The sequence below is a fragment of the Phaeodactylum tricornutum genome, chromosome 6 (assembly GCF_000150955.2).
Source record: "Phaeodactylum tricornutum CCAP 1055/1 chromosome 6, whole genome shotgun sequence".
In the NCBI taxonomy this organism is placed as follows: domain Eukaryota; phylum Bacillariophyta; class Bacillariophyceae; order Surirellales; family Neidiaceae; genus Phaeodactylum; species Phaeodactylum tricornutum.
The window spans coordinates 728896-755616 of NC_011674.1; the positions used below are offsets into that span (position 1 = coordinate 728896).

Genomic DNA, 26721 nt, shown 5'->3' on the forward strand with positions numbered 1-26721 from the left:
GACGTGCTGTCAAGACTGTTAATCTGTTACCGAGTACTACCAAAGCACAAGCGTAGGACAGATCGCTGTTAGGACAGTGAGTGGTAAACGAAGGTGGGCGTTGAGACGAACGACCTGCAATACACCTAAGAGACTTAGGGACTGTAAAACTCAACTCGTTGACGACACTCCCCACGGGTTAGACAGCGGATACGAGGACCTATGCGTAGAATGCAATTTGGATCAATGAACTTATAAAACAATGAGTGGGTGATTACCTTCTACAAACTAGTCAATCTGTTGTTCAGTCCAGTGAACAATCCCACAAAATGCCATCGAATCTTTGATCTTCCACAGCTGCCATAATCTCAACAGGCAACCTTTCTTTCACATGTATATATACTTTCGGAACTATAAGTTCCTTGCACGATACCTATGGTGAGTATAGGATCTTGTTCAATCCCACCATGTGGTTCGTGGTACCTCTTTTGTCCCCGCAATCGTATCTCCTATGTTTCGATCGTATTTCACTGTACCCTTGGTCTTGTAAACTGACAAGTAAGGACTAACCTGTAAACACATGCGCCTCCGGAAACATAGCAATCGTACAAATGCACCCTTTATTGTGAGTCCACGTGGCCACAAAATAAGGCTGACAATATTTCTGTGCGCGCCTCCTTAACTCCATGTGCATAGTTTTGATTCACACTTGCGACATCCATGTTATGCGAATCATGTCCATGAGACATGTCGCAAGGAGGCATACCGTAACATCCCCACAACACCCGCACCCGCCCCTTTCTTGTCCCGGCTTCCGCCAACGCCGTTGTTGACCCCGCAACCGGCGCCTCATTGGAATATCGCCACCTGCGCTCCGGCCCCGACGCTCCCGATTGGATTCGCGCCGCCGCCAACGAAATTGGACGGCTCACTCACGGTAACCCGCCCCACAGTACCACCGGCAGCCAAACTATGCTCTTCATCGCGCATAATGCCATTCCTCCCGGTCGCAAGGCAACCTACTTGCGCATTTTCGCCAACATTCGCCCCCAAAAGGCCGAACCCAAGCGCATCCGGTTCACCGTTGGTGGCAACTTAGTTCAGTACCCCGGCAAGGTTAGCACCCCAACTGCTGACATCACCACCGCCAAGATCCTCTTCAATAGCGTCCTCTCCACGCCCGCCGCCAAGTTTATGTGCATTGACATCAAGGATTTCTATCTTGGCACCCCCATGGCTCGGTACGAATACATGCGCATCCCAGTTCCCGATATCCCTCCAACCATCATGGCTCATTACCGGTTAGCTCCACTCATTCACAACAACTCTGTTACCGTCGAAATTCGCAAAGGTATGTACGGCCTTCCCCAAGCCGGTATTCTCGCCCACGATCGTCTTGTTGAACACCTTGCTGCGCACGGCTACGTTAAGACGAAGCATACCGCTGGCCTATTTCGACACGTCACGCGCCCTATTCAGTTTACCCTAGTTGTGGACGACTTTGGAGTAAAATACACTGGCACCGAACACGCTCAACACCTTATCGACACTCTCCAAGCGCTTTACACCATCACCATTGACTGGGATGGCACTCGTTATCTCGGACTTACACTTACTTGGGATTATGAGCGGCGAACCCTCGACATGTCCATGCCTGACTACATCGACCAAGCCCTAACCCGCTTTCAACGATCGGCCCCTCTTACGCCTCAACATGCGCCTCACCCTTGGACCCCGCCAACTTATGGCGTTGCAACTCAACTCACACCAGTCCCTGATACCACTGAGCCTCTCAATGCATCCGACAAGACCCACCTGCAAGAAATCATCGGAACCCTACTTTATTACGCTAGGGCTGTTGACTCGACCATTCTCGTGGCTCTCGGCACTCTGGCCTCGGCACAGTCAACTGCAACCCAAGCGACCCTTCACGATGCCAAACATTTACTTGACTACTGTGCCACTCACCCACACGCTACGGTACGGTTTCGGGCTAGCGACATGTGTTTACACATTCATAGTGACGCGTCATACCTTTCCGAGTCGAAAGCCCGTTCTCGTGCTGCAGGTCATTTTTTCCTCAGCAGTCGACCCAACGATCCCAATGCTGCTCCCGCTCCGACTGATCCGGACCCTCCCAATAATGGCGCCATTCACACGCATAGCTCCATCATGTCCGTTGTTCTTTCGTCGGCCACCGAAGCAGAACTCGGTGCCCTCTTTTACAACGCCAAGGACGCCACCGCTTTCCGGGTCACTCTCGACGAACTTGGTCACATTCAGCCACCTACCCCTATTCAGACCGATAACGCTTGTGCCTCCGGCATTGCCAACGAAACCATCAAGCAACGACGTTCTAAAGCCATTGACATGCGTTTCTACTGGGTTAAAGACCGCGTCGAGCAAAAACAGTTTATTATTTACTGGCGACCCGGCCTCACGAATTTGGCCGACTATTTCTCCAAGCATCATTCTCCCGCACATCATCGCAAAATGCGCTTGCACTACCTTTTCGAACAGTCATCAACCAATGACATAGCAACTTCTCATTTGCAGCGAGGGTGTGTTGATCAAACTCCTGGTAAGGACAACGTCTCACCAGAAGTTCAATCGCCTACTGCTAAAAGACAAGTCGCTTCCGTCCCACACACAACGAATCACAGCCCCACAGTCCCTACGAATATCCAAGAGTACAATATAGACTCATAATCTTCGTAGTTCATCGTTTTCCTCAACTGTGATCTCCATCGTCGTTTTGTGTTCTTCAATAGTATTTGAGTTACCCTGTTGTGGTTTACCTCCTTGCGACATGTCTTGTGGAAATTATTCACTAAACACGGATGTCGCAAGTGTGAATCAAAACTATGCACATGGAGTTAAGGAGGCACGCACAGAAGTGATACCAAAGCCTTGTTCCGTGACCACGTGGACTCGCAATAATCGAAGGGTTTGTACAATTGCTATGTTTCTGGAGGCGCATGTGTTTAGTCTCTACTTGTCAGTTTACAAGACCAAGATGAGTTGGGATACAAGTGGATACTAAGGAGATACGACTGAGACAACATAAGGGGCTATCACAAGACACATGGTGGGATTGAACAAGATCCTCTACTCACCATAGGTATCATGCATGGGACTTATAGTTCCAAAGGTATATATACATGTGAAAGAAAGGTTGTCTATTGAGATTATGGAAGTTGTGGAAGATCAATGATGAGCTGGCACTTTGTGGGATTGTTCACTGGACTGAACAACAGATTGACTTGTTTGTAGGATGTAATCTTCCACTCATTGTTTTAGAAATTCTTTGATCCAAATATTGCATTATAGCATAGGTCCTCGCATCCGCTGTCTAACCCGTGGGGAGCGTCGTCAGCGAGTGAGTTTTACAGTCCCTAAGCTTGCTTAGGTGTATTGCAGGTTGTTCGTCATAACGCCCACCTTTGTTTACCACACACTGTCATAACAGCGATCCGTCCTCGGTTGTGCTTTGGTAGTACTCCGTAACAATATCTCTCCTAGGTATAAATCCCACACAGAACCACTTGGTGAGTAACCAATCCTGCTTGTCACTCTCCTTGTAGTTTGTGGGACTGTGTCCTATTCTCCATCCTTGAGTTCAACTCCCGTGGCTTCCGATACGGGACGACCCTGATCATACCGTGTATACATCGGGTTGTACAATAAGGCCAACATAAAGGAAACAATCTCAACACGATTCCCACCTTGACTCACACTTTCATAGACAGTGTTAGGCGTCTTTTGTCCCAGAGACATGTCGCCTTGGTGGATATTGTGACAAGATTGCAACAGAGCTATTGATTGGTTTACGGTACAAACTTCGAATGATGGGTTTGCCTCTGGATGGACCGGCAAACGTTTTTGGGGACAATCAATTGGTAGTTATGCATAGCAATTAGAGTTGGTTTTGAAAAAGAAACATGTTAGCATTTGTGATCATTGTGTGAGAGAAGCATGTGTGGCTGATCATTCGGATTGCTCAGGAGAGTATCAAGACAAACTTAGCAGATTTGCGAACAAAGAACTTGGATGGTCATCGGATTCAAGAACTAGTTTCAAGGATCTTGTATTGACTTTGTTTGGGTCCCTTGCTTTGGATGAAGCATTGTACCTCCCACCGTGCGGGATTGCATGTCAAGAGTGGGTTTCTGTGAGCGTTGTTACAACATTTTTATATTTGTTTAAGACGGTTGTCGATTTGTTCGTGGATCATGGATTTGGTCGTGATCCCAGATGCTGGACGGATTGTTTGGTCACCTTTTCATTCTGAGCTACAAATTATAATGTGAGGGGACTGAACAAATCCAGTGGTATTAGTGGATCTGGTGATGTGACATAAGTAGTATATCATAGCACCTATAATTTAATCGTGTTTTACGTATCATCGCGTCCTGTATGGAGTGTACGATAAATTTGGACCTACGTATCGACTAGCTAGGGGGGGGGGGGGGGGGAACAGAACACTCCTCTACCAATATATATAGAAATGGTATTTACAGTTATAAAGTTACCGCTAACAAGCGGCAATATTGATATCCTATGGTAATTAGGAGTGTAACATGAGTAACAAACAGGAGGTCATTGTCAACACAACCCGGAAATTGTTGTAGGCTCGTGCTGCCATTCCCTCGAGTCGCATCCGTAGCAGAACCACCCCCAAGTCTTTGCTCGGTTCCCGTGCTTTGCCCAACGAACCATGCGATGCGCATGTGCCGTTAGCGGCGTGCCGGAGGAATCCTTTGTGTCTCTTTCCATACCAATCCAACAGGGGCTGTTTCGGTCAAGGCCGTTCCATTTCCCGGTATTACATTGCCAGCAAACCAAAACACACGGAAATATCCCCGCTACCGTTTTCCGAATCGGGATTGCGACTGCTCTAACTGTAAAGCATTGTTTGGACTGACCGTGAGACGACACCGTGTGTGGGAACAAGGCAAGCCACCAAGCAACCAAATAGGTGTAGCTTACAGTCATCAAACAACAACACAAAAACCAAGTGATCATCTGACCAACCGTGCGGCATTCGAAGGCAATGATAAGCAATTTTTTCGTCTTGTCACCGCGGGGCGACACGATTCTCGCCAAACAGTATCGGGTCGACAACCTCAAACAGAGCGCACACGAACGATCGCACGTGGAAGCACTCTTTCGAAAAATCAAATTCTGGGACGACTTCGCGACGAGCGAAGCCGAAGAAGCGCAAGCGGAGAAAGCTCGGCAGGATAACGGCAAGTCTAAACATCAACAACAACAATTTGAGAACAATGATCAGCAAAAGAGAATGGGCGACGCCCCGCCGGTATTTCTCATGCCCGATGGATTGACATACTTTCACGTCAAGCGTAATGGTCTGATCTTTGGAGCGTCGACCGCGAGGAACGTTAGTCCAAATACGGTAGTCGAGGTCAGTACATGTTCGTCTGGTCTTTGGCGTTGTCGGAAGCATTCTTCGGAATAGACGGAAATGTAGACGAGTATTCTGTAATTGCATGGACTAACATAACCTTTGTTGCTTACTTGTTCCGCTTTCTCGGTCGCCACTACCAGTTACTATCAACGATTGCTCGAATATTCAAGGACTACTGTGGACTCTTGTCGGAAGAAGCCTTGCGCAAGAATTTTATTTTATGCTACGAGCTCCTCGACGAAATGATTGACTTTGGCTACCCCCAGGTCACGCGGACGGAAAATCTCAAAAGTTTTGTTTATAACGAACCCATTGTGGTGGACCACGTCGCGAACACGGGCACCATGATCAACCCCAAGACAGCTTCCGCCAATGCCGTACACAAACCCGTTATTTCGTCGGTCCACGAAAACGGACGCAAGTCGGGCCTCAACAACAACCAAAAGAACGAAATCTTTGTCGATATTCTCGAGCGTCTTAATGTACTCTTCTCCAACAACGGCTACGTGCTCAACAGCACAATCGACGGCTGCATTCAGATGAAATCGTATCTGGCAGGGAATCCAGAACTACGGGTTGCGCTGAACGAAGACTTGTCCATTGGAAAAGATTCCCGGTACAATGGTGTTGCGGTTGACGACATGAATTTCAACGACTGTGTTAATCTTTCCGAGTTTGATTCCTCGCGAACAATATCATTCATCCCGCCCGATGGCGAATTTATCGTGCTCAATTACCGCATTACCGGAGAATTCAATACTCCATTTCGTATTTTTCCGTCGATTGAAGAAACCGAACCCAACAAAATTGAGATTGTTGTTCTCATTCGCGCCGAAATGCCGAACAATCATTTTGGAGCAAACGTGTCGGTCGAAATTCCCGTCCCCCACTGTACTACGTCCGCCTCATGTAGTCTTGTTTCGGCACCGGGCACCGGACATGCGCACGCCGAGCTAGTGGCCACTGAAGGCAAGATTGTGTGGACCATGAAGAAGTTTCCTGGCGGCGGAGAACAAACGATGCGGGCCAAAGTGTCGCTCAGCAAGCCCTGTACCACGGCGATCCGGAGAGAAATCGGACCTATCAATATGTGCTTTGAGATTCCCATGTACAACGTTTCTAATTTGCAAGTGCGCTATTTGCGAGTAGCAGAAAACATGGTCGGCTACACACCGTACCGTTGGGTTCGCTACGTAACGCAGTCCAGTTCCTACGTTTGCCGAGTGTAATACGCTCGCAAAGCGTCAGGTGGGGTTAGTCTGGGATCGAGAAAGAGCAGTAACTAGTATCGAAACACGACTAAGCTAGATTCCGAATTACACTCTTGTTTGATAAGCGTTACCACGCACGAACGTCTAGGCACACGAAGCCATCGCAAAGCAGATACTACCGTGCAATACAAGATTTTAGCAAGGCATCTCAAGTAAGGGTATATTCAATACCTAGTAAATCCAAGTCCTACGACACGCTCAACCGGTAAGAAATATTCAAGGTGTTGCTCGTTCAATCAAATTATCTCATAAGAGTCTACCTTTCCTTCAGGCGATTTTGCATAATGGCCAAACCTAGTTCGAATATGGTCGAAGAAAGAAGTCGCTCTTCCCGCTTCTGGGCAGTCCGCTCAGAATTGCTTCGTTGTTCAAGAATCTCAATCTTATCTTGCTTTTCTTTGAGTTTGGTCTTGCATTCCTGCAGGGCCACCAGATACTTGTCCTGGAATTTTGCCAAGGTTCGCTTCGTATAAGCTTCCAGTTTGTCCTTGTCACTGCTGATCTTGTTGTTCTCTTGCTCTTTCAACTCGAGCTTTGCCATCGCTTTGGCAAGCGAATCCTCTAAGTCTCTGATTTTGCCAATGTCCGCTGCTGACATAGTCTCGGTCGTTGGTGTCTTCTGAACTTCAGAGACGCGCTGAGAAGTCTTGGCCGCTTCTTCCGCAATCTCGATAGACGCTGCTGCTGCCGCCTCCAAGGCCTGTACTTTCCTCTGCAGTGTTTCGTTCTCGATTTCAAGCCGTGTGAGCTTCTCCCGGTGTTCAGCGGATGAACTATTAGGCGCCTGAGCGCTCGACTCATTCAGATTGATCGCTTCTACAGAAGAATTGAGTGCATGCTCTTGCTGCGCCCGCAGATCGACCAATTCTTCTTCGAACAATTTCCTCGCGGATTCTGCTGCTTCTACTCTCGATTTCAAGGCAGCAATTTCGGACGCCGACGAGGTGGAACGCGACTCGACCTGAGTGTGCTTCTTCTCCATGCGCGCAATCTCCTCTCTCAAGTCAGTGACAGTTTTTTCCAGCGATGCCGACTTTTTAACTTCGTTTTCTAAGTCGACGATTTGACGCAAATAGCTGGCTGCTTGATCCTCTAAGTCTGTCATTTGCTGATTCATCGCACCGACTGATTCCATCTTCTTCTTATACGCCATCAGCGTAGCTTCCGCTTTGTACAGCTGTGCTGCCTTGGCATTCGCCACGTCCAAATCATCCTCTAGTTGTGTTTTAACACTCGCCATTGCTCCTAGCTCCGACATTGTTTGTTCCAAGTCCGAAGTTGCCTTTTGTAATTCTTCTTCGACCTGAATGAGTTGATCTTGACGTGAAACGAGTCGATCCTGCAAGTCTTCCACCAATGCTCGTAGTTTCCCTTGCGATTTTTCATTGTCTTCTGCCATCATGGCTGCTTGCGACTTGAGTGTCGAAATCTCTCGCCGTGCGTCGTCCAGCGCCTCGGACTGTTGCAAGTGATTCGCTCCGAACAGGTTGGTATCGTCCGCGCGCTCGTCCATCCCGTCGGCATCTTCTTGACCATCAAAAACGAGTTCATTCTCGTCCATGTCCGAGTCTTGCGCATCAAAGTCCGAAACCCGCGCCAATGACGTTTCGAGAATATCCTTCATGGCCAGATTTGCGTTCATTTGCATCATCCGCGCCACGTAGGTGCCTTTCTCTTCGCAGGTAACGGCCGCCGCCATGACGAGTTCCACCAGCACGTCGATCGATTTCACGTCACTCTGTTTGGCAATCGACGACACGTTCACTAGCGTGAAATCGGCATCTTTGCCGAGACCTTCGTGATAGTAATGTTCCAGATTGCGCAGGAATTTGCGGAGGTTACTCGATTTAAGAGCCCAGTTGTCACCGAGCTGCCGAGCAATCGTCGTTGGATCAAAATAGTCGGGAGCACTGCCGGAGGATCATCGAAGTAAATGAGGATAAGAATGCATGTCTCGGGGAATCACGAGTCGGCGCAGCGCAACACGAAGACGTTCGGTCGTACAAGACGGACGAGCAATGACATTACACAGAGCCAACATATCCTCCGTAAAAACATCAATCAAGAAAACAAATATATCACTGCACAGCACAGGCCGACAAATACAAAACGTTACTTACATTTCCGAAAGGGCTTCAAAGAGAGCCACACCGTCACTCAAATCTGTGAGGGTTTCGGGAGGCGCCGAGGAAAGAGTCGTGAAGGTCCCCAGGAATTCCACCATAGCTTCGTGCCGCGCACCATCCTCCGCCATATTTAGCCTTCACTGTCAATCGAGACAGCTGCCTAATAAGAACGTGAATGAGCTCAAACCCTGCTGCGACAAAGACGAAGAAACACTCTTCAATATCCAAGTCGCAAGGATGACAATTGATTAAAAATCGATCTGTCGCGACTTCGTGCTTCTTCAAGCTATCTAGCTAGCGGTTGTACAGTCCACCCTCTCTTGTCTCTAGAACTAACTCTGAAAGCGGTGCGACCGGAGTTGCGCTTTGGAAGCGACCAAACGACGCTTGTTTTTCAGGCCAGCCGGAACAGCGATGCGAATATAGAATGTATTGAAGACACTGATTTAGCTTTTTGATTGGTCAGTTCCAAGTCGTTTCTCTTTGCGACTCGTCGGACTGTAAATCTCAAAGGCGCGTCAGCCGATGGCATTGGCGAGCTCGGAACATAACAATTTCAACAAGTCTATAGGAAGCAATCTATCCATGTGACATACTACGACAAAAGACCATCCAAAGAGACAGCGTGTTCCTTTGTACTACGATTTTCCTAGTTTTCCGGAGGAAGGATCGCTCTTTCTCTGCGTACGGATTGGTCTCGTGGGATACAGCCACCACTGCCTATTCCGTCGCCGGCACTAACAGGTAATAACTGCCTGACAAACAAGGAACTCCCGAACATCACAAGGAACTAACAGGCCACACGGAAACATCTGGTCACACAATCAACGGCTGCTTCCAACATGTCGACATCACAAACATGCACTTCGGAGTTCTGTAATGCGGGATGGGCGGAAGTCTTGACCCATATGTCGCCGTACGGTTTTGCGAATTTTGGCGTGGCGTTCGGTTTGGGTCTTTCCGTTGTCGGTGCCGCCTGGGGCATCTGGTTGACCGGATCTTCTTTGGTGGGTGCAGCCGTCAAGGCTCCCCGGATTCGATCCAAAAACTTGATTAGGTAGGTCGGAGAGCGAATGTAATGTACGCTAGAAGAAAAGCACGGGCGCACGCGTGATCGACAAAGAATTTTGGTTTCAGATTTGATTCTGACTCGTGCTCTTTACTTCCTTGCCTCCTGTTAACTTTTTCGCCGGACTCCGTCTTTTTGTGCGGTTCTTTTGAATGGCAAAAGTGTAATTTTTTGTGAAGCCACCGCCATTTACGGTGTCATTATGGCTATCATCTTGACTAACAAAATTAAGGAGCCTGAGGATAATGGCTTGTACCTCGACAGCAATTGGGATTATCCTGGTTTTTACTACGCAGGCTACGGCATGTTTTCCGCCGGGCTTTCCGTGGGTCTGACAAATGTTGCGTCCGGTGTATCGGTTGGCATAGCTGGGTCCAGTTGTGCAATTGCCGACGCCCAGGACGCCTCGCTCTTTGTCAAAATTTTAATTGTGGAGATTTTCGCCTCGGCCCTTGGAATCTTTGGTATCATTGTGGGCATCATCCAATCAAACGCTTGTACCTTCCCTGTTGCGGCTTTGCAGTAACCACACGACTAATGTAACGAGGAGCAACACTACTGTACTGCACATTTTCTAGATAAGTCAAAGGAAACCAACGACCCCTCGTGGATCGTATGCGTCACATTACAAAATATGTGGGCGTGCGGCTACTATTTGGAACAATCCATACCAGCCCTCCAAATCGTTGATTTCTTACATTTCTTCCGTGAGTAAATCCTTGAGCTCGCTCTTTTTGGAGGACAGGTCAACACCAAACTTGTCGCCGGCAATTTCCAAAGCGTGTTTTATGGTAACCTTCTCCATATTAAAGCAGCAAATGTAGGCTTTGGTCCACTTGCGTAGCTGACCAGTATCTGGCATCGTACCTCGTTCCGGTAGATCGTCGTCCTCCTCTTTATTGGTTAAAGATATGGCCGCTTTCGTAGTATTTTTGCCGCCACCTCCACCTTTGCATAGCTTGGGGTTTGGGGACGGGGAAGCTTTCAATTGAATCTCGAGTCACAGGTATTGACTGTAGTGTCTGGCCACGGCCATCTACGATGCGTGCGGATCGGTCTGTATCATGCGGGTTCGCGGGGATGAATAGCTCAGTAGATTTTCGTGCTCTTTTTTCGCTGGCAGAAGAGGTGAGAGATGGATCATTTTGGTTCGAATCATTGGTTGGTTTGCGCTTGCTTGCTCTTTTTTGCGAGCCTGTTTCTTTCATGGAATTGGATGTGCCGATCTCCGCGTCTTCGACCTCATCGACGGGTAGCCCTGCGGAATCCATATTCAAAACGTCTCGTCTGATTCTTGCTCGTCTCCAGATGTCGTGCTGCTTCAGTAAGGGCTCTTGCCGCTTGCTACGCAACTTCGCTCTATCCAAGGTTGTGTCAATCGTTTCGGATGCGGAGGCAAAACCCAACCAGAGCTATTGTTAACATTGATGAAGGTTCGATAAATGACAAATGAAAGTTGCGGTAAAAAAACGCATTCCCTCCCCCGTCTGGCTAGGGTTTTTTCGCAGGAATTTTACTTTCCACTACTGTAAACCCCAGAAGATACAATCCTTGCACCGGAGACTGTTGAACTAGCTGTGTGAGAGTCGGCTCACATACTATTCTGCTGTCAATTTGTGAAACGTTTGATTATTATTGTGATATGGGTTGTCCTATCCTATTTCGGTTTGATGCCAAAATCGGTCCGATGGGTATATGCAAGACTGGCAAACTCCTACTTCCAGTATCCCTGCTTGTATTGTTGATGAACAAAACTGTAGGCAGTACTTCCGTAGCCAATCGCGACGGCTCCACCGATCACAAGCAACACAGTTCCCTTATTATAAGGAGGGTGGAAGGTCAACTGGAAGCAATGGTAATGAAAACTCGTAAGAAGGAATCCGGAATGTTTGCGAGCTCCATTGAATAAACATCAGTACGTACGTGTAGATCATCTTGGTCGATCGGACGCTTGCTTTTCAAGTTCTGCCAGTGATCCTTCACCTTGTGCATCTTTGGCTGAGAAGAGAGGTTGCGTCGCGCAGCTTGTCGAGAGGCCGACAACGCCAACGCAGAGGAAGAACGCTGCGCCAACATGATCACGTGTGCACGAAAAGATCTGCTGGAACAATTTTCGCAACTGACTGTGACTGTTGAAAAGCGGCAGCGAGATGAGAAAATTTCAGTCAGCCGAACAGCGAAAGCGAATAGGAATCTGGAATATCTCGAGGCAGATATATCCCTAGAAATATTTTAACCGTTAGAGACGTCTGCTACTATCGTTGTGCATCTTCTTGTAGGAAATACACCCTTTGGATTCATGTGGACTAGCGAGGGCCAGCCCCTTGCCGTGGTAAGGTTACACGCCGCATTTTACTGCTAACTTTAACCAAAAGATGAGAATACTGTGCCTTTTAGCTCTGGTAGGGTCAACCTATGCTTGGTTCTTAGACAGCAAATCTCCTTCATCGAAGCGAGCAATTCCCAACAACGTTAAATTGGTGGTGCTTCCCGGATTTGGCAATAATTCGAACGACTACTTTTTGCCCGAAGCTCCCCAGGGATCTTTGGTTCGGTCTTTGCAAAACCGTGGCTGGCGAGATGATCAGATTCGCGTTTTGCCGATGGAACGTTTGGACTGGCTACAGGTTTTCGTGAATGGTCTCTTTGACCTTCGCTTTTGGACGTCCAATATGGCGGCGACTTGTCCCTCCTTTCGGTGGTATCTTAAGTGCGTGGCTGGCGAAATTGCAGAGATTTGTGAGGAAAGCTCGGACACCAAAGTGGTCCTTGTTTGTCATTCGGCGGGGGGATGGCTGGCCCGAGCGGCGCTGGGATACTTTAGTCAGGCGCAAGCTGATGAGCAAGACGTTCCGCGCATTGAGTTGGAACGTGTGCTGGGTATGGTCACACTCGGAGCTCCGCATATTCCACCGCCTCCTGAAGTGATGGATATGACACGTGGTGCACTGCGTATTACCAACGAAGATTTTCCCGGGGCATACCATATTGACGATGGTCTCTTCTATATTACGGTTGTTGGCAACGCCATTGCAGGCATCAAAGATCAGCGGAGATCCCCGTTCGAACGCACTACACCAACTGGATTGGCTTTTAACTCGTATGAGGCCGTCTGCGGTGCCGGTACAAGTATGGGCGACGGCCTTATCCCTCGAATGTCAGCACATTTGGATGATGCTATTCAAATCAATTTGGATGGAGTTTTCCATTCGATTAACGCACCGGTAAGAGACGTACAAGCAGCGTTGCTCATACCTACACCACATAGTGGCAAAGTGACTCACTTTGCTGTTACACTCACAGGATAAATGGTACGGGTCGGATAGTCTACTTGATAGATGGCATGACACAATGCTGGAACAAATATATTCGAGCCGGAATATGAGTGTGAGGACGCCAAATCGTGATTTTGGCAACGTTGTGTCAAGATAGCATGCGTTTGTTGTTTTGAGATATGAAACCTAGAGAATGAAAACAATGGCTATTAGACATTAGGCTTTCAGAAGTATGAATTTTGGAAGATTTAGATGTTGAAATATATGTGGCTCGCACACAACATCGTTTCGTAATAGAGCCATGAGAAATACTCAGCAGATCATAGATATCAAATTCTCAGAAATTGAAAAAATACTTTCAAGAAGATCTTTCGGAAGAAAATAGCTTCACAGCCTTCTTCGGCTCTTCTCTATCTGTATCCTCATTGTTGAGAATTCTCTTACGGGAAGTTTCCGGAGACGATTGCGCAGCCATTTCACCATCCAAATCTTTTCCAACATCTTCAGATGCTTTTGGAGTAGATTCAGAGAAAACAAAGGCAGCCTGGGCGCCAACCTGGACGGTTTCGCCACCCGCGCGGACTCCTTTCTCCGTGTCCTTGAGGCCAAGGGCTTTTGCAGCCAGAACGTAATACTTTCGAAGCACGGAGCTCAGTGAAGCTGCGCCCTTCAAACTAGACAATTTCTTTTGTACCCCGGAAGGCAAGTTTCGGCAAGTCTCGAGATGCAAACGCTGAAATTCTCTCACAGATTCATATATTCCGCTAATCGAAAATGGGTATGAAACGGCTTCCTTGTTTGCACCGTCCTTGGCCATAGCACAATGGATACAGCGAATGCCCACTTGGCCTTCTTGAATGGGATACTTCCGATCTTCGAGGGCGATTTGGACGTCTTCATATGTTGCGCAAAAAACTTCAATTTGCCTGCGAATGAAGCAATCTGTATCAGACAACCATTCCTTATCCTCCGGTATCGCTAATAAAACTCGCGACGAAGGTGATGGCGGGCCCGCTTGAATGGTCCACTCGGCAAGTGCTTTCGCAGCGTCGTCTGTAGACCGTTCCGGCAAAAAGATAGATTCGCCACTCCCAACCGTAACAGCGGGAGAGCCATCGGTGGCTGAGTCTTTCTTTTCTAGGGACAATGTCTCCTCGTCAGCCCTCGGTTTATTTGCTTCGGCATGCGAAGGGGGTGTAGAAGGAGTGGCTTCTCTTACTTCGTTCCTATCATCCTGTTCGTGGAGCCGTCTCCACATCCGTCTGAAGAAAACTTTTTGAGAACCGCGTGGAAGCTGTGTCATTTCAGAAGCATGAAGCGCTTTCAAATCATTCAAAGCATCTTTGACTGGCTGTGGGCACTGGCGGCATTTCAAAATATGACCAGGAATCTCAGCGAAGCTATTTGCGAGTCTGTCGACGTTGCTCCAAAAGAATTTACGCGAATTCGGCATTTCGACACAATGAACGCATTGTAAACCCCCGTACCCCACTTGAATGTTTTCACGTTTCCCTCCTCGCGTCTTTCGATCAGCTTCGGAAAACCTTACCAGTCGAAGTTGCTTCATTAGATAGAAGAAGTAGGTGGTAAGCAGCAACTTGTCCTCGTCGAGAACAAGCCTTTTGTTCTCTGGAAGTGGATCGCCGTCTGGTGAATAAATACTTTTGTCCTTCCTAGCGAGATAATCAGCAGCCTGTGTTCGACGAGATGCCTCGTGATGATCCAATTCCGTCTGTAACATCGACGAAGCTTGAACAGGGCCGGGGCCTGGATGAGCTTCAACGGTGGTATCCCGGGGATCAAATTGTTGAAAGCCTCCCATAGAAGCTGACGCCGAGTGCTGATATGAATTTATCGAAGAGCGCCTTTGGGTGGTGTCAAATACAGCTGGAGGCGGAGATGACCCTGGGTAGGGCGAAGGAAACTCAGGCTTTGATCCGTAACCATATGATGGAATAGGATGGAGACTCTGTTGATAGGCTCGACATAGACTAAAATGGTGATCAATCAATGTCCCTGGAGGTGGACCCTTGTTGGCGGCCCATCGGTAGTGGGGATCTCGATATTCTGGCGGAATGTGACTACAATATTTACACACCCATTCCCCATTAGGTTCTTCTGCAAATGGAAAGTTAGCCGGCACATCGTAATTCGGGCGAAACCCCGAAGGTCCGAAGCCTTCAGGATTTCGACCAGAGTAAGGGCTAGGACGCGAATTGCGGGGCATTGGCATCGGAGATTCATGAGTAGGAGGCGACGCATGATGTGGAGACATCGAGGGTGGTTGGCCTTCTATCAGTATTGGACTTCGATTCCTATTACTGCTCATTTGGTTAGGGTGCATTGGATAAGAGATACCATAGGATGGCCCTGTTTCGTTCGCATATCGTTCAGATCCTCCCATCTGAGGATATTGCTGAGAACCTTCAGCTTCTCGGAAATGAATACCGGTATTACCAGGAAACCTATTCAGGATACCAAACTGGTGACACCTTCTTGCGCAAAAGTCTGTTAGAATCTTTCGGTTCCTGTCCCTCTCGTGTGGAGGCTCCCGCTCTACAGTTCGCTTCAAAAACCCTTTGAGGTCTCCCGGTGCAAGATCACATCGACAGACATGATTCCGGACAAGTCCTCGTACTAAATCTCCCACAAGCACCAAATCCGCCGGAAACATAAAACTGTCAGCGGCTGGCCCATTCAAGCAATGAAGACAGCGTACCCCTATTTGTCCCGGCGACGTTCGATTCCCCGACGAATCTGCAGCATACATGTCACCGGCTTCGAAAAGTTCGACCTGCTGTAAGGCCACGGCGTCCAACTCGGACAAATTCGCCCGCTCCTGAGGTCCTAATAAACTAACCCTTCTTGATTTTCTCGGCCCATAATCCATTTGGCTATGGTAATGCGATGCCGATGGCATGCTATCAGTTCGTGGGTCTGTCTCGTATGGAGGCATGGCGCCAGGAGGAGGATAGCGAGGCGGCGGCGGTCTTTGTGAACACTCCTCAATTTCGTGATATTCGGCGTCTTGAAAACGATCAAAGGTCAAACCACAGAGTGTGCAAGTCCAAAAGCCTCGACTCTGTTTCGGCATTTCCTTGAAAATTGAAAGATCAGAACGGATTCCTATGGAAATACCTATGGAAATAGGTCCACGCCGGATTCCAATTCTGGCTCTACGCCAACCTATATAGCACCCGCCTCACAAAGTCTATGCTTCATTCAGCAGAGTCGGTGAGCGCAGTTCGCAGGCTCCTGTTTTGGTAGCCGTGCACTGGCAGGAAGAGATGATATCCGGATCGGCCAAAACCTGGACTGATGAGGCTCGGATATTTTGCTAAATGTCTTCGAATCAAAGGAAACAGCGATGCCTTTGAAAGCTTTTATGTGCACACGAAGAGATAAACGGCTTGCTAATACTCCGTACAACAGCACGTAGCGTGGACAAGGAAATACGCTAAGCGTGGGCTGGGGTCTATTGAGCGCTATACTTCAAAGTGATGCACATTCTCTTTCAATCGGGGCACGGACGGCGAAAGTTTGCGGGAACTCTCCATCAAAATCGGTGGAGTGCCGTCACTATGTGCGCGCTTAGGTACATGTGTATCGAAATCCTTTGCAGTATTCAAATGTCCATCTTTGAAGATTATATATAGGTCTATATAAAACTGTCTACCGCGGGGTCAAGTCGTATGTTTCCATCCAGTTAGAAGTAAATCGTGATCCAAAATGGATGGCTGCTAAGAAATTTTCCCAACCCGTACCATTTCACTAATTCAAGGGAATCGAGTTTTTTGACAAGATTAAGGCGTTTCCAACGACAAATTGTATGAGAACTTTACTAGGCTTTACAGCAGCTAACGTCGTCGCTACAAGCGTTAGAGGCGACACGCAAAACGGTAGGGCTAGTTTCCAATTCATGTGCTCTTCCACAACCATTCCCTACCTAATAGTCTAACCCCAATGGTCTAGCCCTTTGGGTCTCTTCTTCGCCCTTCACCTGTTGTCCTCGGACGCCTCTCGCTACGAAGCTGAAGCTTTGCCCCGGTCTCCAACCGGCATTGATTGCTTCTTTCATAGTAGCAAAGTCTCTCCACAGAGGTTCCTCCGACTGGGATTCTTCTTGGATAGCCGCAGCGTCTTGCGCTGCCTTCTTGCGCTTGGTGCTCTTCTTTTTCTTTTCTGTGACTGGTGGTATCTTTATATTGGAAATTGTCATTTCTACTTGGGTACTGTCGAATGGCCGAATATTGTTCTGTTGCATAGCTTCCAACACAGTTTCTCGCGCACACTCATCCATTGCAAAGGCCCTGTAGGTGGGTTCCAAATGAGGGGGTATCGTTCCTGGTCGAAAACCTTGGAATCTCTGCTGCTTAGCATCTTGCATAAGTTTCTTGTAGATAGCCTCACTGAACCGCCCGAGATCTGCCTCCACACCGTCAATGACAACTTCCCAATCGGTCAGTTTCCCTTCTTGTAGTAAAATTGAGCACCCGCCAATTTTCCCGTCCTGTCCGGAGACAATCCCACCATTCCATGCGTCTTCGTCCACCGCGTTTAGCCGCGTGTTATGCCGTCCAGCTTCTATCAACCACGGCAGGTAGGCGCTATGCCTGTCCGTGGGTATTGGCCTCGATACTCCACACTGTGTGAGTAGCGAAAAGGCGGACACCGTCGCAATGCACAAGAACACAGGAAGTGTCAATTTTTGTAGGCGCATAGTGAAGTCTTGATATTGCCAGTCTATAATTGATTTACAGTTTTTGCCATGCTCTTTTTGTTTGGGTGCATCGACCCCGACGAAGAGCGTGGTGAGGAAATAAATTGGTGTCACTGACTGGCAATCTAACAGTAAATTGACATGTGAATGGGAGTCGAGACTCATTGGCTGTGTCGGTTGATGACATAAACTGAGGTCCTTCCGTCACCCAATGACTGGGAGTTACAAAGTTTATTCGTGACTGAGTGTAAACTCTGACTAAAGGTTTTGTCGCGTATACATAATACCACGCGTTCCACTGGACATGCACAAATTACAATTGGGTTAACAGTAGGTTCTTGATTGACAGAGTCTCTCTAACAGTCCATCTAGCACCTTCATGTGATTGGTCTATTGCATACTCAGATGAGTAAAATGCCCAGCGCAACGGAGGGAATATGTAATTATGGTTTTAGCGATACGTAAAAACCTGATCATATGCTCGCAGTCGGCTGGCTTGTCAGAGGCAACATGTTTTTTTTGGTACCTCACTTGCACTAAAATCTACGGTGTTGTCGTTAACTGTAAGCGAGTCTTCGTTAACAAGCGTGGCGGCTGATTGACGCGCTAGCTCTTGAAAGAGTTCCGCTATATTCTGATTGTTGCGGGCCGACGTTTCCGTGTAGTAAGCACTAATAGAGCGCGAAAACTCTCGGGCTTCTTCTTCGCTCACGGATCTATTGTCCGCTAAATCAAACTTATTGCCGCAGACGAATAGCAAGATGTTTTCTGGGCCAAATTGTCGTAGTTCCCGAACCCCAACGCTTGAAACGAATGTCGGCGGCAAATGTCGTATACAAGAATGGCAGCCCCGGCGCCTCGGAAATATAGTGGGGTCAAAGACTGATAGCGTTCTTGACCTGCGGTATCCCATATTTTCAATTTGATGGCTTTGTTCGTATCAATACAGATGACGGTTTTGCTGAGAAAGCTGACTCCGATCGTTGCTTCTTGAAACGGATGAAACTCATTCTGAACGAATCGAAGAGCCAGACTTGTTTTGCCCACCCGGAGTCTCCCACAAGGACGACTTTGGTGGATCTATCTACCGTGACATCGTCCCTACATTTCGCTGCAGTCATACTTTTGTGTTCATATTTGGAAGAAAATGGACGGGGACATGTCGTTGCCGCTTCACGGTCAGGTTAAGACAAACGGCACCTCTTTCGTGAGCCAATTTCCGTTCCATGACTTACTTGATTCATAAGTAGGTCGTACTTCCTGACAGTGAGTACTTTTCCTATCAGGTAGTGAGCTCCGCACTTCCACGAAAAGCAATACACTCCAGGCTCTCTACTAGTAGTGTAAAAAGCCTGGGTGTCGGGAAAAAGACAGCGATACGAATGAAAGGCGCACCCATCGCACTCGATCGCAAACGTGCGTGAGATCCTGCTTGCTTCGCGCACAACTTCCTATTCTACCTTTGGGATTAGGAGTTTTCCGTGCGCTTACTACGTTCGCAATTTCTGCAGCATGACTGTCCAGACGAACGAACAACTTCAAGATGAACTGGACGCTCTAAACGCTCAGATTACCAAACAGGGTAGCGCAGTCCGGGAGCTTAAGAAGGCCGGTGACGCAGACGCCGTCGCGGAGGCCGTGGCCAAGCTTCAAGCACTCAAGATCAATGCAGCGGAAATGGGCAAGAGCCTCGTCTCGGATGAGCCCGAATTCAACCGAAAGGCGTTCGACGAGCTTGTATTGCGGAAAATGTTTGTGGTACCCTCGTTCGAGATTCATGGGGGTGTGAAGGGTCTCTTTGATTTGGGTCCTCCAGCTTGCTCTCTCAAGGTTCGTAGCGATCAGAGTCATCGGACGCCTTTTAATCCAATTATACGCGCATTGTCTTATATGAATTTTTCTCTTGAAGGCTGCCATGATCGATCTGTGGCGCAAGCATTTCGTACTTGCTGAAAGTATGCTGGAGATGGAATGCACCTGTTTGACCCCCGAGGCCGTCCTCAAGACAAGTGGTCACGTGGACCGTTTCACAGATCTCATGGTAAAAGATCCGCAGACAGCGGAATGCTTTAGGGCTGACAAGCTCTTGGAAGATGCCATCGATTCGTTGCTGGAAGCCAACCCGACAATGCCGGTGGAAGAACGGGAAGATCACCTTCGTATTCAGCGACAGGCGGACGCCTTTTCGCCTACCGAATTAGACGAACTTTTGATTAAGTACGATTGCAAGGGACCTTCCGGTGAAGCCTATACACCGTCTTTTCCCTTCAATCTCATGTTCAAGACCAGCATTGGCCCGGAAGGTACTTCGGTAGGTTACTTGCGTCCAGAGACAGCCCAAGGATTGTTTGTCAACTACCGTCGGCTTTTGGACTTGAATGCTGGAAAAATGCCTTTCGCCGCTGCCCAAATTGGTTTAGGATTTCGCAACGAGATTGCCCCACGTTCAGGCCTTTTGCGTGTGCGCGAATTTTGTATGGGAGAGATTGAACATTTCGTCAATCCTAAAGACAAATCGCACCCAAATTTTAAATCTGTCACCGATAAAGAGCTGGTTCTTTTTGGTAGAGATGATCAACTGGGCAGCGGAAAGACCAAAACAATTGCCTGCGGTGAAGCCGTTGAGAGTGGCTTGATCAACAACGAAACTTTGGCTTATTTCATGGCGCGCACACAGCTCTACATGGAAAAGATCGGCATGGATCCCCAGCGTTTGCGTTTCCGCCAGCATTTGGCTACCGAAATGGCTCATTATGCCGCCGATTGCTGGGATCTGGAAATCAAATCAAGTTATGGCTGGCAAGAATGCGTTGGACACGCTGATCGCGCTTGCTACGATCTCGAGGTGCACAGCAGGGCAACCAAGACCTCTATGGTGGCCACTCAGAAAGTTGATCCACCACAAGAAATGGAAGTTGCCAAACTCAAGTTTGATCGAAAGTTGCTCGGTCAAGCCTTCAAAGGTGATCAACGCGTGGTGTCCGGTATGCTCGAGTCGTTGGCCGAAAGTTGGACGGACTTTGAGCCTATTGCGACGAAATTGGAAAACGATGGAAAGACGACGGTGGAGGGTTTTGAGATCACTAAAGAAATGATGACTTGGACGAAGCAGAAAAAGACAGTTCACGAAATTAAGTTTACTCCCTCCGTAATCGAACCTTCGTTTGGGATGGGGCGTATCTTGTATTCGCTATTGGAGCATTCCTTCTACCAGCGCGAATCGGACGAGCAGCGCGTAGTTATGAGGTTTACTCCGCAGGTGGCCCCTGAAAAATGTGCAGTATTGCCGATCAGCAGCAATCCTGAGTGCAACGAAATCGTTGATGACATTGCTCGTGACTTAATGGACAGCGACTTGGCTACTAGAGTTGACAAGTCTACGGCAGCGATTGGTCGTCGCTACTCTCGTTCTGACGAGCTCGGTATCCCTTTTGCCGTGACGGTGGATTTCGATACTCTCAACGACGGAACCGTGACGCTCCGTGAACGCGATTCCACAGTTCAGGTTCGCCTCCCCAAAAATGACATTAACTACCTTCTTTTTCAAATAGTTCACAGCCGCATGACTTGGGAGGACGTCATGAAGAAGTATCCTGTTGTTTCAACTGGTGATGATACTGAGGTAGCCGCGGAAGACGCTGTAACTGTAGTTGAGCAGACGTCTCGTGGCGCATTCCGGCGGCCGGCCCAGCCTAAGTAGCTGACTAAAGATATTAACTATGAGACAGTTCAGATTTCAGATTCTGTTTTACGCGCAAATCTTGAAGCGTTATTGCTTCATGGATGACATCGATCGAGCTCCAGATAGTTTTGAGAGAGTGTCGTAAACTTTCTTCGAAAGATGCAAGCAATCCTCCGGATTATCCGGTGGCGAGACCAAAATATACATAACATTGCCGAGCGAACGTGCAAAAACGCATTCTTTACGAAGAAGACGTATCGCCACATTGATGAGCGAGCACTCATTGTCTCCGCTCTCGTCGTCGTCGACATCGAGCGTAATAGAAAGAACGGTACCTAGCGAAAAGGTCTGCTCAACGATAGGTAGTTCCGACATAGCTCTTACCAAATCAGCGTCGAAAAGCATCCTGGGGCTGACTTTTGCTTTTCTGGAGTGCTCTGATAGTAGGTCATACGCGTGTAGAGCATGCAGTGCGCTTGTACAGCCACTTGCATGAGCACAGTGAGAACTACCGTGGAGCATCGCCATCGTTTCGTCTTCTCCCAAAAATGTCTCGAATATTTCTTCGGTGGTTAATGTTGCACATAGTGGAAGGATTCCACCGGTGAGAAGTTTCGAGTACACTCCGATGTCGGGATCTTCCCGTAAAATGTCGCGACCGCTCATCACTCCAAGTCGTTGAAGTCCCGATGTAGTCTCATCAAAGATAACAGGAACATTGCGTGACTCAGCAACGGCAATTAGAGCTTTCTGCCAAAGTGGATCGACAAAACTCATTCCCGCGACAGCCGAAAGCACCGGCTCAATCACAACAGATGATATTTTCTTATTGACACTACTATGCTCGTAAACAAGCCATTGCATCTCAATCAGTTCCCTGTACTGCGAATGAAGTTTTCTGGAAATCATCCGTGCATCGATATCCAAAACGTGATCGATGGATTCAAACGTTGTTTGTGTGCCCTCAAGTTCAGATCCCTCCGGGAACGAAATGGAAAGCACTCCGTTTCGAAAACCTAACGTTGGAACAGACAGGAATAATCCTTTGCATTCATACCAGGGATGCTGTCCGTCATTGAAAAAGCTGGGTTCAGTAGCATTCATAACTCCCAGTGTATCACCATGGTAACTATTCTCTTGTCCGCAAATAACCCATTCGATTGATTCATTCTCTTCTTCACGCATTCGCTTGATATAGGTTTTCATGCCCATCTTGAGGGCCGCTTCCATTCCAGATGCTGCGTCCTCCGTAAAGAAAACACGCTTCGCCCACCCTTGTCCTGGACCGCGGGGACCTACAAGTGTTTGGCCCAAAGCGACGGCGGGTGCATGCACTGTCTGAGGGAAGGCAACATAACCGTATCGTCCAGCTGCACCAGCGCTAGCCAAAGCGAGCGAAGAATCCCCGTGTCCAATACCGAGAGTCCCTTCACTTCCTGACATATCTTTCATTGATACACGCTCTAGACATATTCCGTCTGTGCCGTCAACGAGCACATTCAAGTCGTTCTGAGAAGCACTGTCCACAAGCGCAACTTGATTGTCTCTTTGAACCTGACTATGCTGTGTAAATGGCCACCACAAAACTTGTCGGCCGGTACACCGCAAACTTTGCAAGTCCAAGAGCTGACCTTCCCAACTTTGTTGCAAAAAATCGTCCAGACGTTCGAACCGTTCCTTGACGGCATCGGAGCCATACCATTCATCCAAAGGCACTTGTGGATCCGACGGAATAGCAGGTAGCGACATCACAGAATCGTTCGGATTGGAGAAGAGCGTCTCTCCATTGCCAGCTCGAAGCTTATGACCCCGTGAAACATATTCGCGCATGGCCGAAACGTTGTCGTAGTCCGTTTCCAACAAAACAAGGGCCGTCACATCGTAACCCCGAATCAGCAACGATTCCAAACTGGACAGTGTCGCACTGATACCACCCAGTCTGCCGTCACCGACGAGGACTACCGGGGTTTGTCCCAGTAATGGTTGATATAGGTCTGCTTGGGGTATCCATCCCCAGCCAGTCTCCGAAGTCGCGTGTCGAGCTGACGTGTTGTTGGGCGACGAGGCAGAAGGACTGAGTACACCACCAGCCGTTTCAATAATTGTCGTGACAGGACCTGAACGGTTCGTTGTTTCTACCAAAACTTTGTTGACGGCCTCCATTACATGCTTGTCACTCTGGGGCTTGTTTTCCATTCGTGAAGCGATATGAGGCGAGGTCGGAGTATCCCACTGGAACAAAATCTCTGCGGATAGCGCATTGGAAGGCCGAGGCTGCAATAAGGCGTGCCTCCTTACAAATTCCTGATCATTGCCGCCACATTGGAGAGGCTTGACGTAATGAACAGTGTTGCGTCGGAGCGCAGCCCGGACGAGACCAGCGGAAACGAGAGTTTTACCAACATCTGTGTTAGCTCCAAAGACTATGTTGGTGCGTTTGTCTGCCGCCACTCGCACGTTTTTGCTGTGCGATGAAAAGAGTCTTCGCAAGCCGATAAAGCGAGATAGCATGCTTGCTCGTTGACGTTGCGCTGGAGTGACAGGTGAATAAAGCAATCGCTGCCGAGTGGCACTGCTCTCGGGATCGTCTGTGCCCAAAACCACAAAATGTGATGTGTGTTTCTTTCCCTTCGTCTCCTAACGAGAGAGCCGATTATTAAGTTTAGATGGCTGTACTTTCTCTTATGTGACGTGAATCAAAAGAATTTGGTGTGACTGAAAATGAGGGAAACCACGTTCATCGTAGATTGTCTCGAGTCTTATTACCATGAGGATAAAGCTTCCTCACGTTATCTTGAAACGTTGTCCTTTCTTTGGGATTTCGCGTCGGAGACCAACGCAACACTATCTGCTAACTATTCGTGAAAACAATGAAGCTACTTTGTCTGTTGGTGGCATTCAGCTTTTTCCCCACAGCCTATGCCTTTATCCCCGACGTTCTTCCACAAAATCAAAGATCATTCTCATCGGATTCACTGTCCGCCGAAGCCACCTTTGGGATGGGATGTTTCTGGAAACCCAGCGAAGAATTGCTGAAAGTGCCCGGAGTGACCGAGACGATTGCGGGCTATACCGGAAAAGCAAACGCCGAGAGTCCCCCTAATTACGAATCGGTATGCTTCTCATACGAATGGGTGGAAGGCGTCCGTGTGGTTTACGACGAAACGCAACTCGAGTATGATGCGTTGCTGGACGCTTTTTTTGAAGCGCAAGAACCAAAATTGGGGTCGCGACAGTACTCGTCCGTCATATTTCCCCACGACGATACGCAACAGCGCATCGCGGCCGATTGGTTGGAGCGCAATTGCAATCGACTGCGGGGTGACGGTGTGGCAACGAGTTGGACAACGGTCGAGCCGCTGGCGAACTTTTATCGAGCAGAAAACTATCATCAACGCTATTGGCAGAAGACTCGACCCCGGGTTGCTGGTATGATTGCCTTGTTGGCAATAGCGACCGGTATCCTTGATGGCTGGACCCCGGAAGCCTGGCAGGAAAACGTGCATACCGTCGCCAATGCTACTGTGCTGGCCGGTTTGTTCTATGTGCTGATTGAACGCCGCATCGATACCAAGGTGGTCCAATTGAGCTAATGTAAGGTCATGATTTAGGATTTATAGAAGCAAAGTTGCTGTGTTAGTTGCCACTGTACACGGGGGATCTGCGTTCTCGGAAGGCTGCTAATCCTTCCAATCGATCTGCGGTTGGTAGCACTTGAGCGTAGCATTTCCGTTCCATTTCCAACGCCTCCTTTACGGTCCTGGCTTCCATTCCTTTTCGAACGGCTTGTTTGGCCGCCCGGACCGCCACGGGTCCGTTGGTCGCGACCTTCCACGCCATTGCCATAGCAATTTCCAACGCCGATCCTGGTTCCACCAACTCTTCCACCATCCCTAATTGGTAAGCGGTGGTCCCATCCACACGGGCGCCTGTCATTATGAGCTTGGTTGCCTGTCCAGTGCCGATCAAGCGTGGCAAACGCTGGGTACCCCCGGCTCCCGGTATAATGGCCAGGCTTGTTTCCGGTAGGCCGAAAGTAGCAGTGGAACTAGCGACACGCCAATCAGCAGCGAGGGCGAGCTCCAAGCCGCCGCCCAATGCGACACCCTCAACGGCAGCAATTACGGGTATCGGAAGATTGGCGACGCGGTCAAAGGTATCGCGCAAACCTGCCACGAACAATTCGGCCTGGGTGACGGACATGGCGGCGCGTTCTTTCAGATCGGCACCGGCAGAAAACGCCGTGGGTGAAGCTGTCGGGGAGGAGGCCAGTACCAGACAGCGCGTGTAGTCCGTATCTTCTGGCGATTGCTGTTCTAGTACAGTGAGTGTTTCTTGAAGCTGGCGCAGCATGGTCGATCCCATTGCGTTTGCTTTGGGCCGATTGAGAGTAAGTACGGAAACGACACCTTGAGGCACGTTTTCATTCCGCATGGACTCGAATAGAATATGTGGGGTTTCGTCATCGTCGCCACCGTTAGTTTGGAATGCACGGCTGTCAAAGCCCGACGCAGGGAACCTTGTCTTGAAAACTAGTCGTTGTAAGGCTCGACAAGGTTGTTCCGAACGCCGCCACGAATGGGATACGCGGACAAGACTCATGTAAACAGATACGGGGCAACGTTTCGGCGTCCTCCTTGCCAAAAACGCGCCAGCGGCTGTATCGTGGCGCACGCGTATATATATTTGAAGAGGAGGTGAGAGGGCGCAATCGTAAAAGGCACCGTCAGAGCCATAACTCCACGGCGTCCGGAAGATTCTCTCTCGCAGGAAAACAGCAAATTGGTCCCATAAGAACCGAGACACATCAAGAATGATTCTGATGTTTCACTGACATACCCTAACCCTGATTTATTCGAAACTAGTGTCTGACAGTGAGTCCAATACTGGCCGTGGATCTGTAGGGCTTCGCGTCTGGTCGACGTCATATTTTGATACTTCGGATTCGGCCGCCGCCAAAGAAGAACGGTGATTGGTTCCCTGTAATTAGATGAAGTAAATTACGTACACTGGATTATCTTCAAGTCCATAAGTATTAATCTGACGTATACCAATAGTGACTCTTGACTTTCAGAAATAGATCCGGTGACGCGGAACCCCGTTGGTGAATTGTGTACACGAGCGCCGGCTCTCAGAACGCGATATGCCAATAAGAATGGATCCTTGGTGTA

At 48.7% G+C, this 26721-nt stretch overlaps 12 protein-coding genes across 12 annotated transcripts; 5 read left to right on the forward strand and 7 right to left on the reverse strand.

Annotated features, from left to right (window-relative positions):
- Nucleotides 1-5032: 5032 nt before the first annotated feature.
- Nucleotides 5033-6734, forward strand: AP4mu (predicted protein; the record flags this gene model as incomplete). Its single annotated transcript, XM_002179242.1, has 3 exons — nt 5033-5232; nt 5281-5404; nt 5548-6734. The coding sequence occupies 3 exons, from the start codon at nt 5033-5035 to the stop codon at nt 6634-6636; spliced, it is 1413 nt and encodes a 470-aa protein (XP_002179278.1). The 3' UTR covers nt 6637-6734.
- Nucleotides 6735-6888: 154 nt separating this feature from the next.
- Nucleotides 6889-9162, reverse strand: PHATRDRAFT_45285 (predicted protein). Its single transcript, XM_002179456.1, has 2 exons — nt 8799-9162; nt 6889-8588 (listed from the first exon to the last, which is right to left on the reverse strand). The coding sequence occupies exons 1-2, from the start codon at nt 8930-8932 to the stop codon at nt 6935-6937; spliced, it is 1788 nt and encodes a 595-aa protein (XP_002179492.1). The 5' UTR covers nt 8933-9162; the 3' UTR covers nt 6889-6934.
- Nucleotides 9163-9703: 541 nt separating this feature from the next.
- PHATRDRAFT_11649 (predicted protein) lies at nt 9704-10399 on the forward strand (the record flags this gene model as incomplete). Its single annotated transcript, XM_002179243.1, has 2 exons — nt 9704-9861; nt 10036-10399. Coding segments are annotated over 2 exons (522 nt in total), but the record flags the coding sequence as incomplete, so codon positions are not given.
- A 168-nt stretch (nt 10400-10567) lies between these two features.
- On the reverse strand, nt 10568-11988 carry PHATRDRAFT_45287 (predicted protein; the record flags this gene model as incomplete). The annotated part of the gene is made up of 3 exons (XM_002179457.1): nt 11797-11988; nt 10878-11285; nt 10568-10831 (listed from the first exon to the last, which is right to left on the reverse strand). The coding sequence occupies exons 1-3, from the start codon at nt 11947-11949 to the stop codon at nt 10568-10570; spliced, it is 825 nt and encodes a 274-aa protein (XP_002179493.1). The 5' UTR covers nt 11950-11988.
- A 184-nt stretch (nt 11989-12172) lies between these two features.
- Nucleotides 12173-13305, forward strand: PHATRDRAFT_34949 (predicted protein; the record flags this gene model as incomplete). Its single annotated transcript, XM_002179244.1, has 3 exons — nt 12173-12210; nt 12308-13097; nt 13177-13305. The coding sequence occupies 3 exons, from the start codon at nt 12173-12175 to the stop codon at nt 13303-13305; spliced, it is 957 nt and encodes a 318-aa protein (XP_002179280.1).
- A 31-nt stretch (nt 13306-13336) lies between these two features.
- Nucleotides 13337-16610, reverse strand: PHATRDRAFT_45288 (predicted protein). Its single transcript, XM_002179458.1, has one exon. The coding sequence runs from the start codon at nt 16240-16242 to the stop codon at nt 13507-13509; it is 2736 nt and encodes a 911-aa protein (XP_002179494.1). The 5' UTR covers nt 16243-16610; the 3' UTR covers nt 13337-13506.
- Nucleotides 16611-16964: 354 nt separating this feature from the next.
- PHATRDRAFT_45289 (predicted protein) lies at nt 16965-17919 on the reverse strand. The gene has a single exon (XM_002179459.1). It carries the CDS (start codon nt 17866-17868, stop codon nt 17095-17097), a length of 774 nt encoding a protein of 257 aa, XP_002179495.1. The 5' UTR covers nt 17869-17919; the 3' UTR covers nt 16965-17094.
- A 448-nt stretch (nt 17920-18367) lies between these two features.
- On the reverse strand, nt 18368-18989 carry Rab5c (predicted protein; the record flags this gene model as incomplete). The annotated part of the gene is made up of 4 exons (XM_002179460.1): nt 18368-18594; nt 18620-18636; nt 18680-18879; nt 18957-18989. The coding sequence occupies 4 exons, from the start codon at nt 18987-18989 to the stop codon at nt 18368-18370; spliced, it is 477 nt and encodes a 158-aa protein (XP_002179496.1).
- Nucleotides 18990-19279: 290 nt separating this feature from the next.
- On the forward strand, nt 19280-21606 carry PHATRDRAFT_19761 (predicted protein). Its single transcript, XM_002179245.1, has 2 exons — nt 19280-19698; nt 19778-21606. Exons 1-2 carry the CDS (start codon nt 19381-19383, stop codon nt 21566-21568), a joined length of 2109 nt encoding a protein of 702 aa, XP_002179281.1. The 5' UTR covers nt 19280-19380; the 3' UTR covers nt 21569-21606.
- A 31-nt stretch (nt 21607-21637) lies between these two features.
- On the reverse strand, nt 21638-24103 carry PHATRDRAFT_19762 (predicted protein; the record flags this gene model as incomplete). The annotated part of the gene is made up of 1 exon (XM_002179461.1): nt 21638-24103. The coding sequence occupies exon 1, from the start codon at nt 24059-24061 to the stop codon at nt 21638-21640; it is 2424 nt and encodes an 807-aa protein (XP_002179497.1). The 5' UTR covers nt 24062-24103.
- A 434-nt stretch (nt 24104-24537) lies between these two features.
- Nucleotides 24538-24972, forward strand: PHATRDRAFT_7335 (predicted protein; the record flags this gene model as incomplete). Its single annotated transcript, XM_002179246.1, has 1 exon — nt 24538-24972. A coding segment is annotated over one exon (435 nt), but the record flags the coding sequence as incomplete, so codon positions are not given.
- A 214-nt stretch (nt 24973-25186) lies between these two features.
- PHATRDRAFT_11811 (enoyl-coa hydratase) lies at nt 25187-25798 on the reverse strand (the record flags this gene model as incomplete). The annotated part of the gene is made up of 1 exon (XM_002179462.1): nt 25187-25798. A coding segment is annotated over one exon (612 nt), but the record flags the coding sequence as incomplete, so codon positions are not given.
- Between the last annotated feature and the right edge of the window lie 923 nt (nt 25799-26721).

What these genes read in the sequence shown, in the direction of transcription:
- PHATRDRAFT_45285 (XM_002179456.1), bottom strand. Translation starts at nt 8,932, where the DNA reads ATGGCGGAGGATGGTGCGCGGCACGAAGCTATGGTGGAATTCCTGGGG. An exon ending in TTTGAAGCCCTTTCGGAAAT is followed by an intron (nt 8,589 to 8,798) that starts GTAAGTAACGTT and finishes ATCCTCCGGCAG; the next exon opens with TGCTCCCGACTATTTTGATC.
- PHATRDRAFT_45288 (XM_002179458.1), bottom strand. Translation starts at nt 16,242, where the DNA reads ATGCCGAAACAGAGTCGAGGCTTTTGGACTTGCACACTCTGTGGTTTG.
- PHATRDRAFT_45289 (XM_002179459.1), bottom strand. Translation starts at nt 17,868, where the DNA reads ATGCGCCTACAAAAATTGACACTTCCTGTGTTCTTGTGCATTGCGACG.
- PHATRDRAFT_19761 (XM_002179245.1), top strand. Translation starts at nt 19,381, where the DNA reads ATGACTGTCCAGACGAACGAACAACTTCAAGATGAACTGGACGCTCTA. An exon ending in CTCCAGCTTGCTCTCTCAAG is followed by an intron (nt 19,699 to 19,777) that starts GTTCGTAGCGAT and finishes TTTCTCTTGAAG; the next exon opens with GCTGCCATGATCGATCTGTG.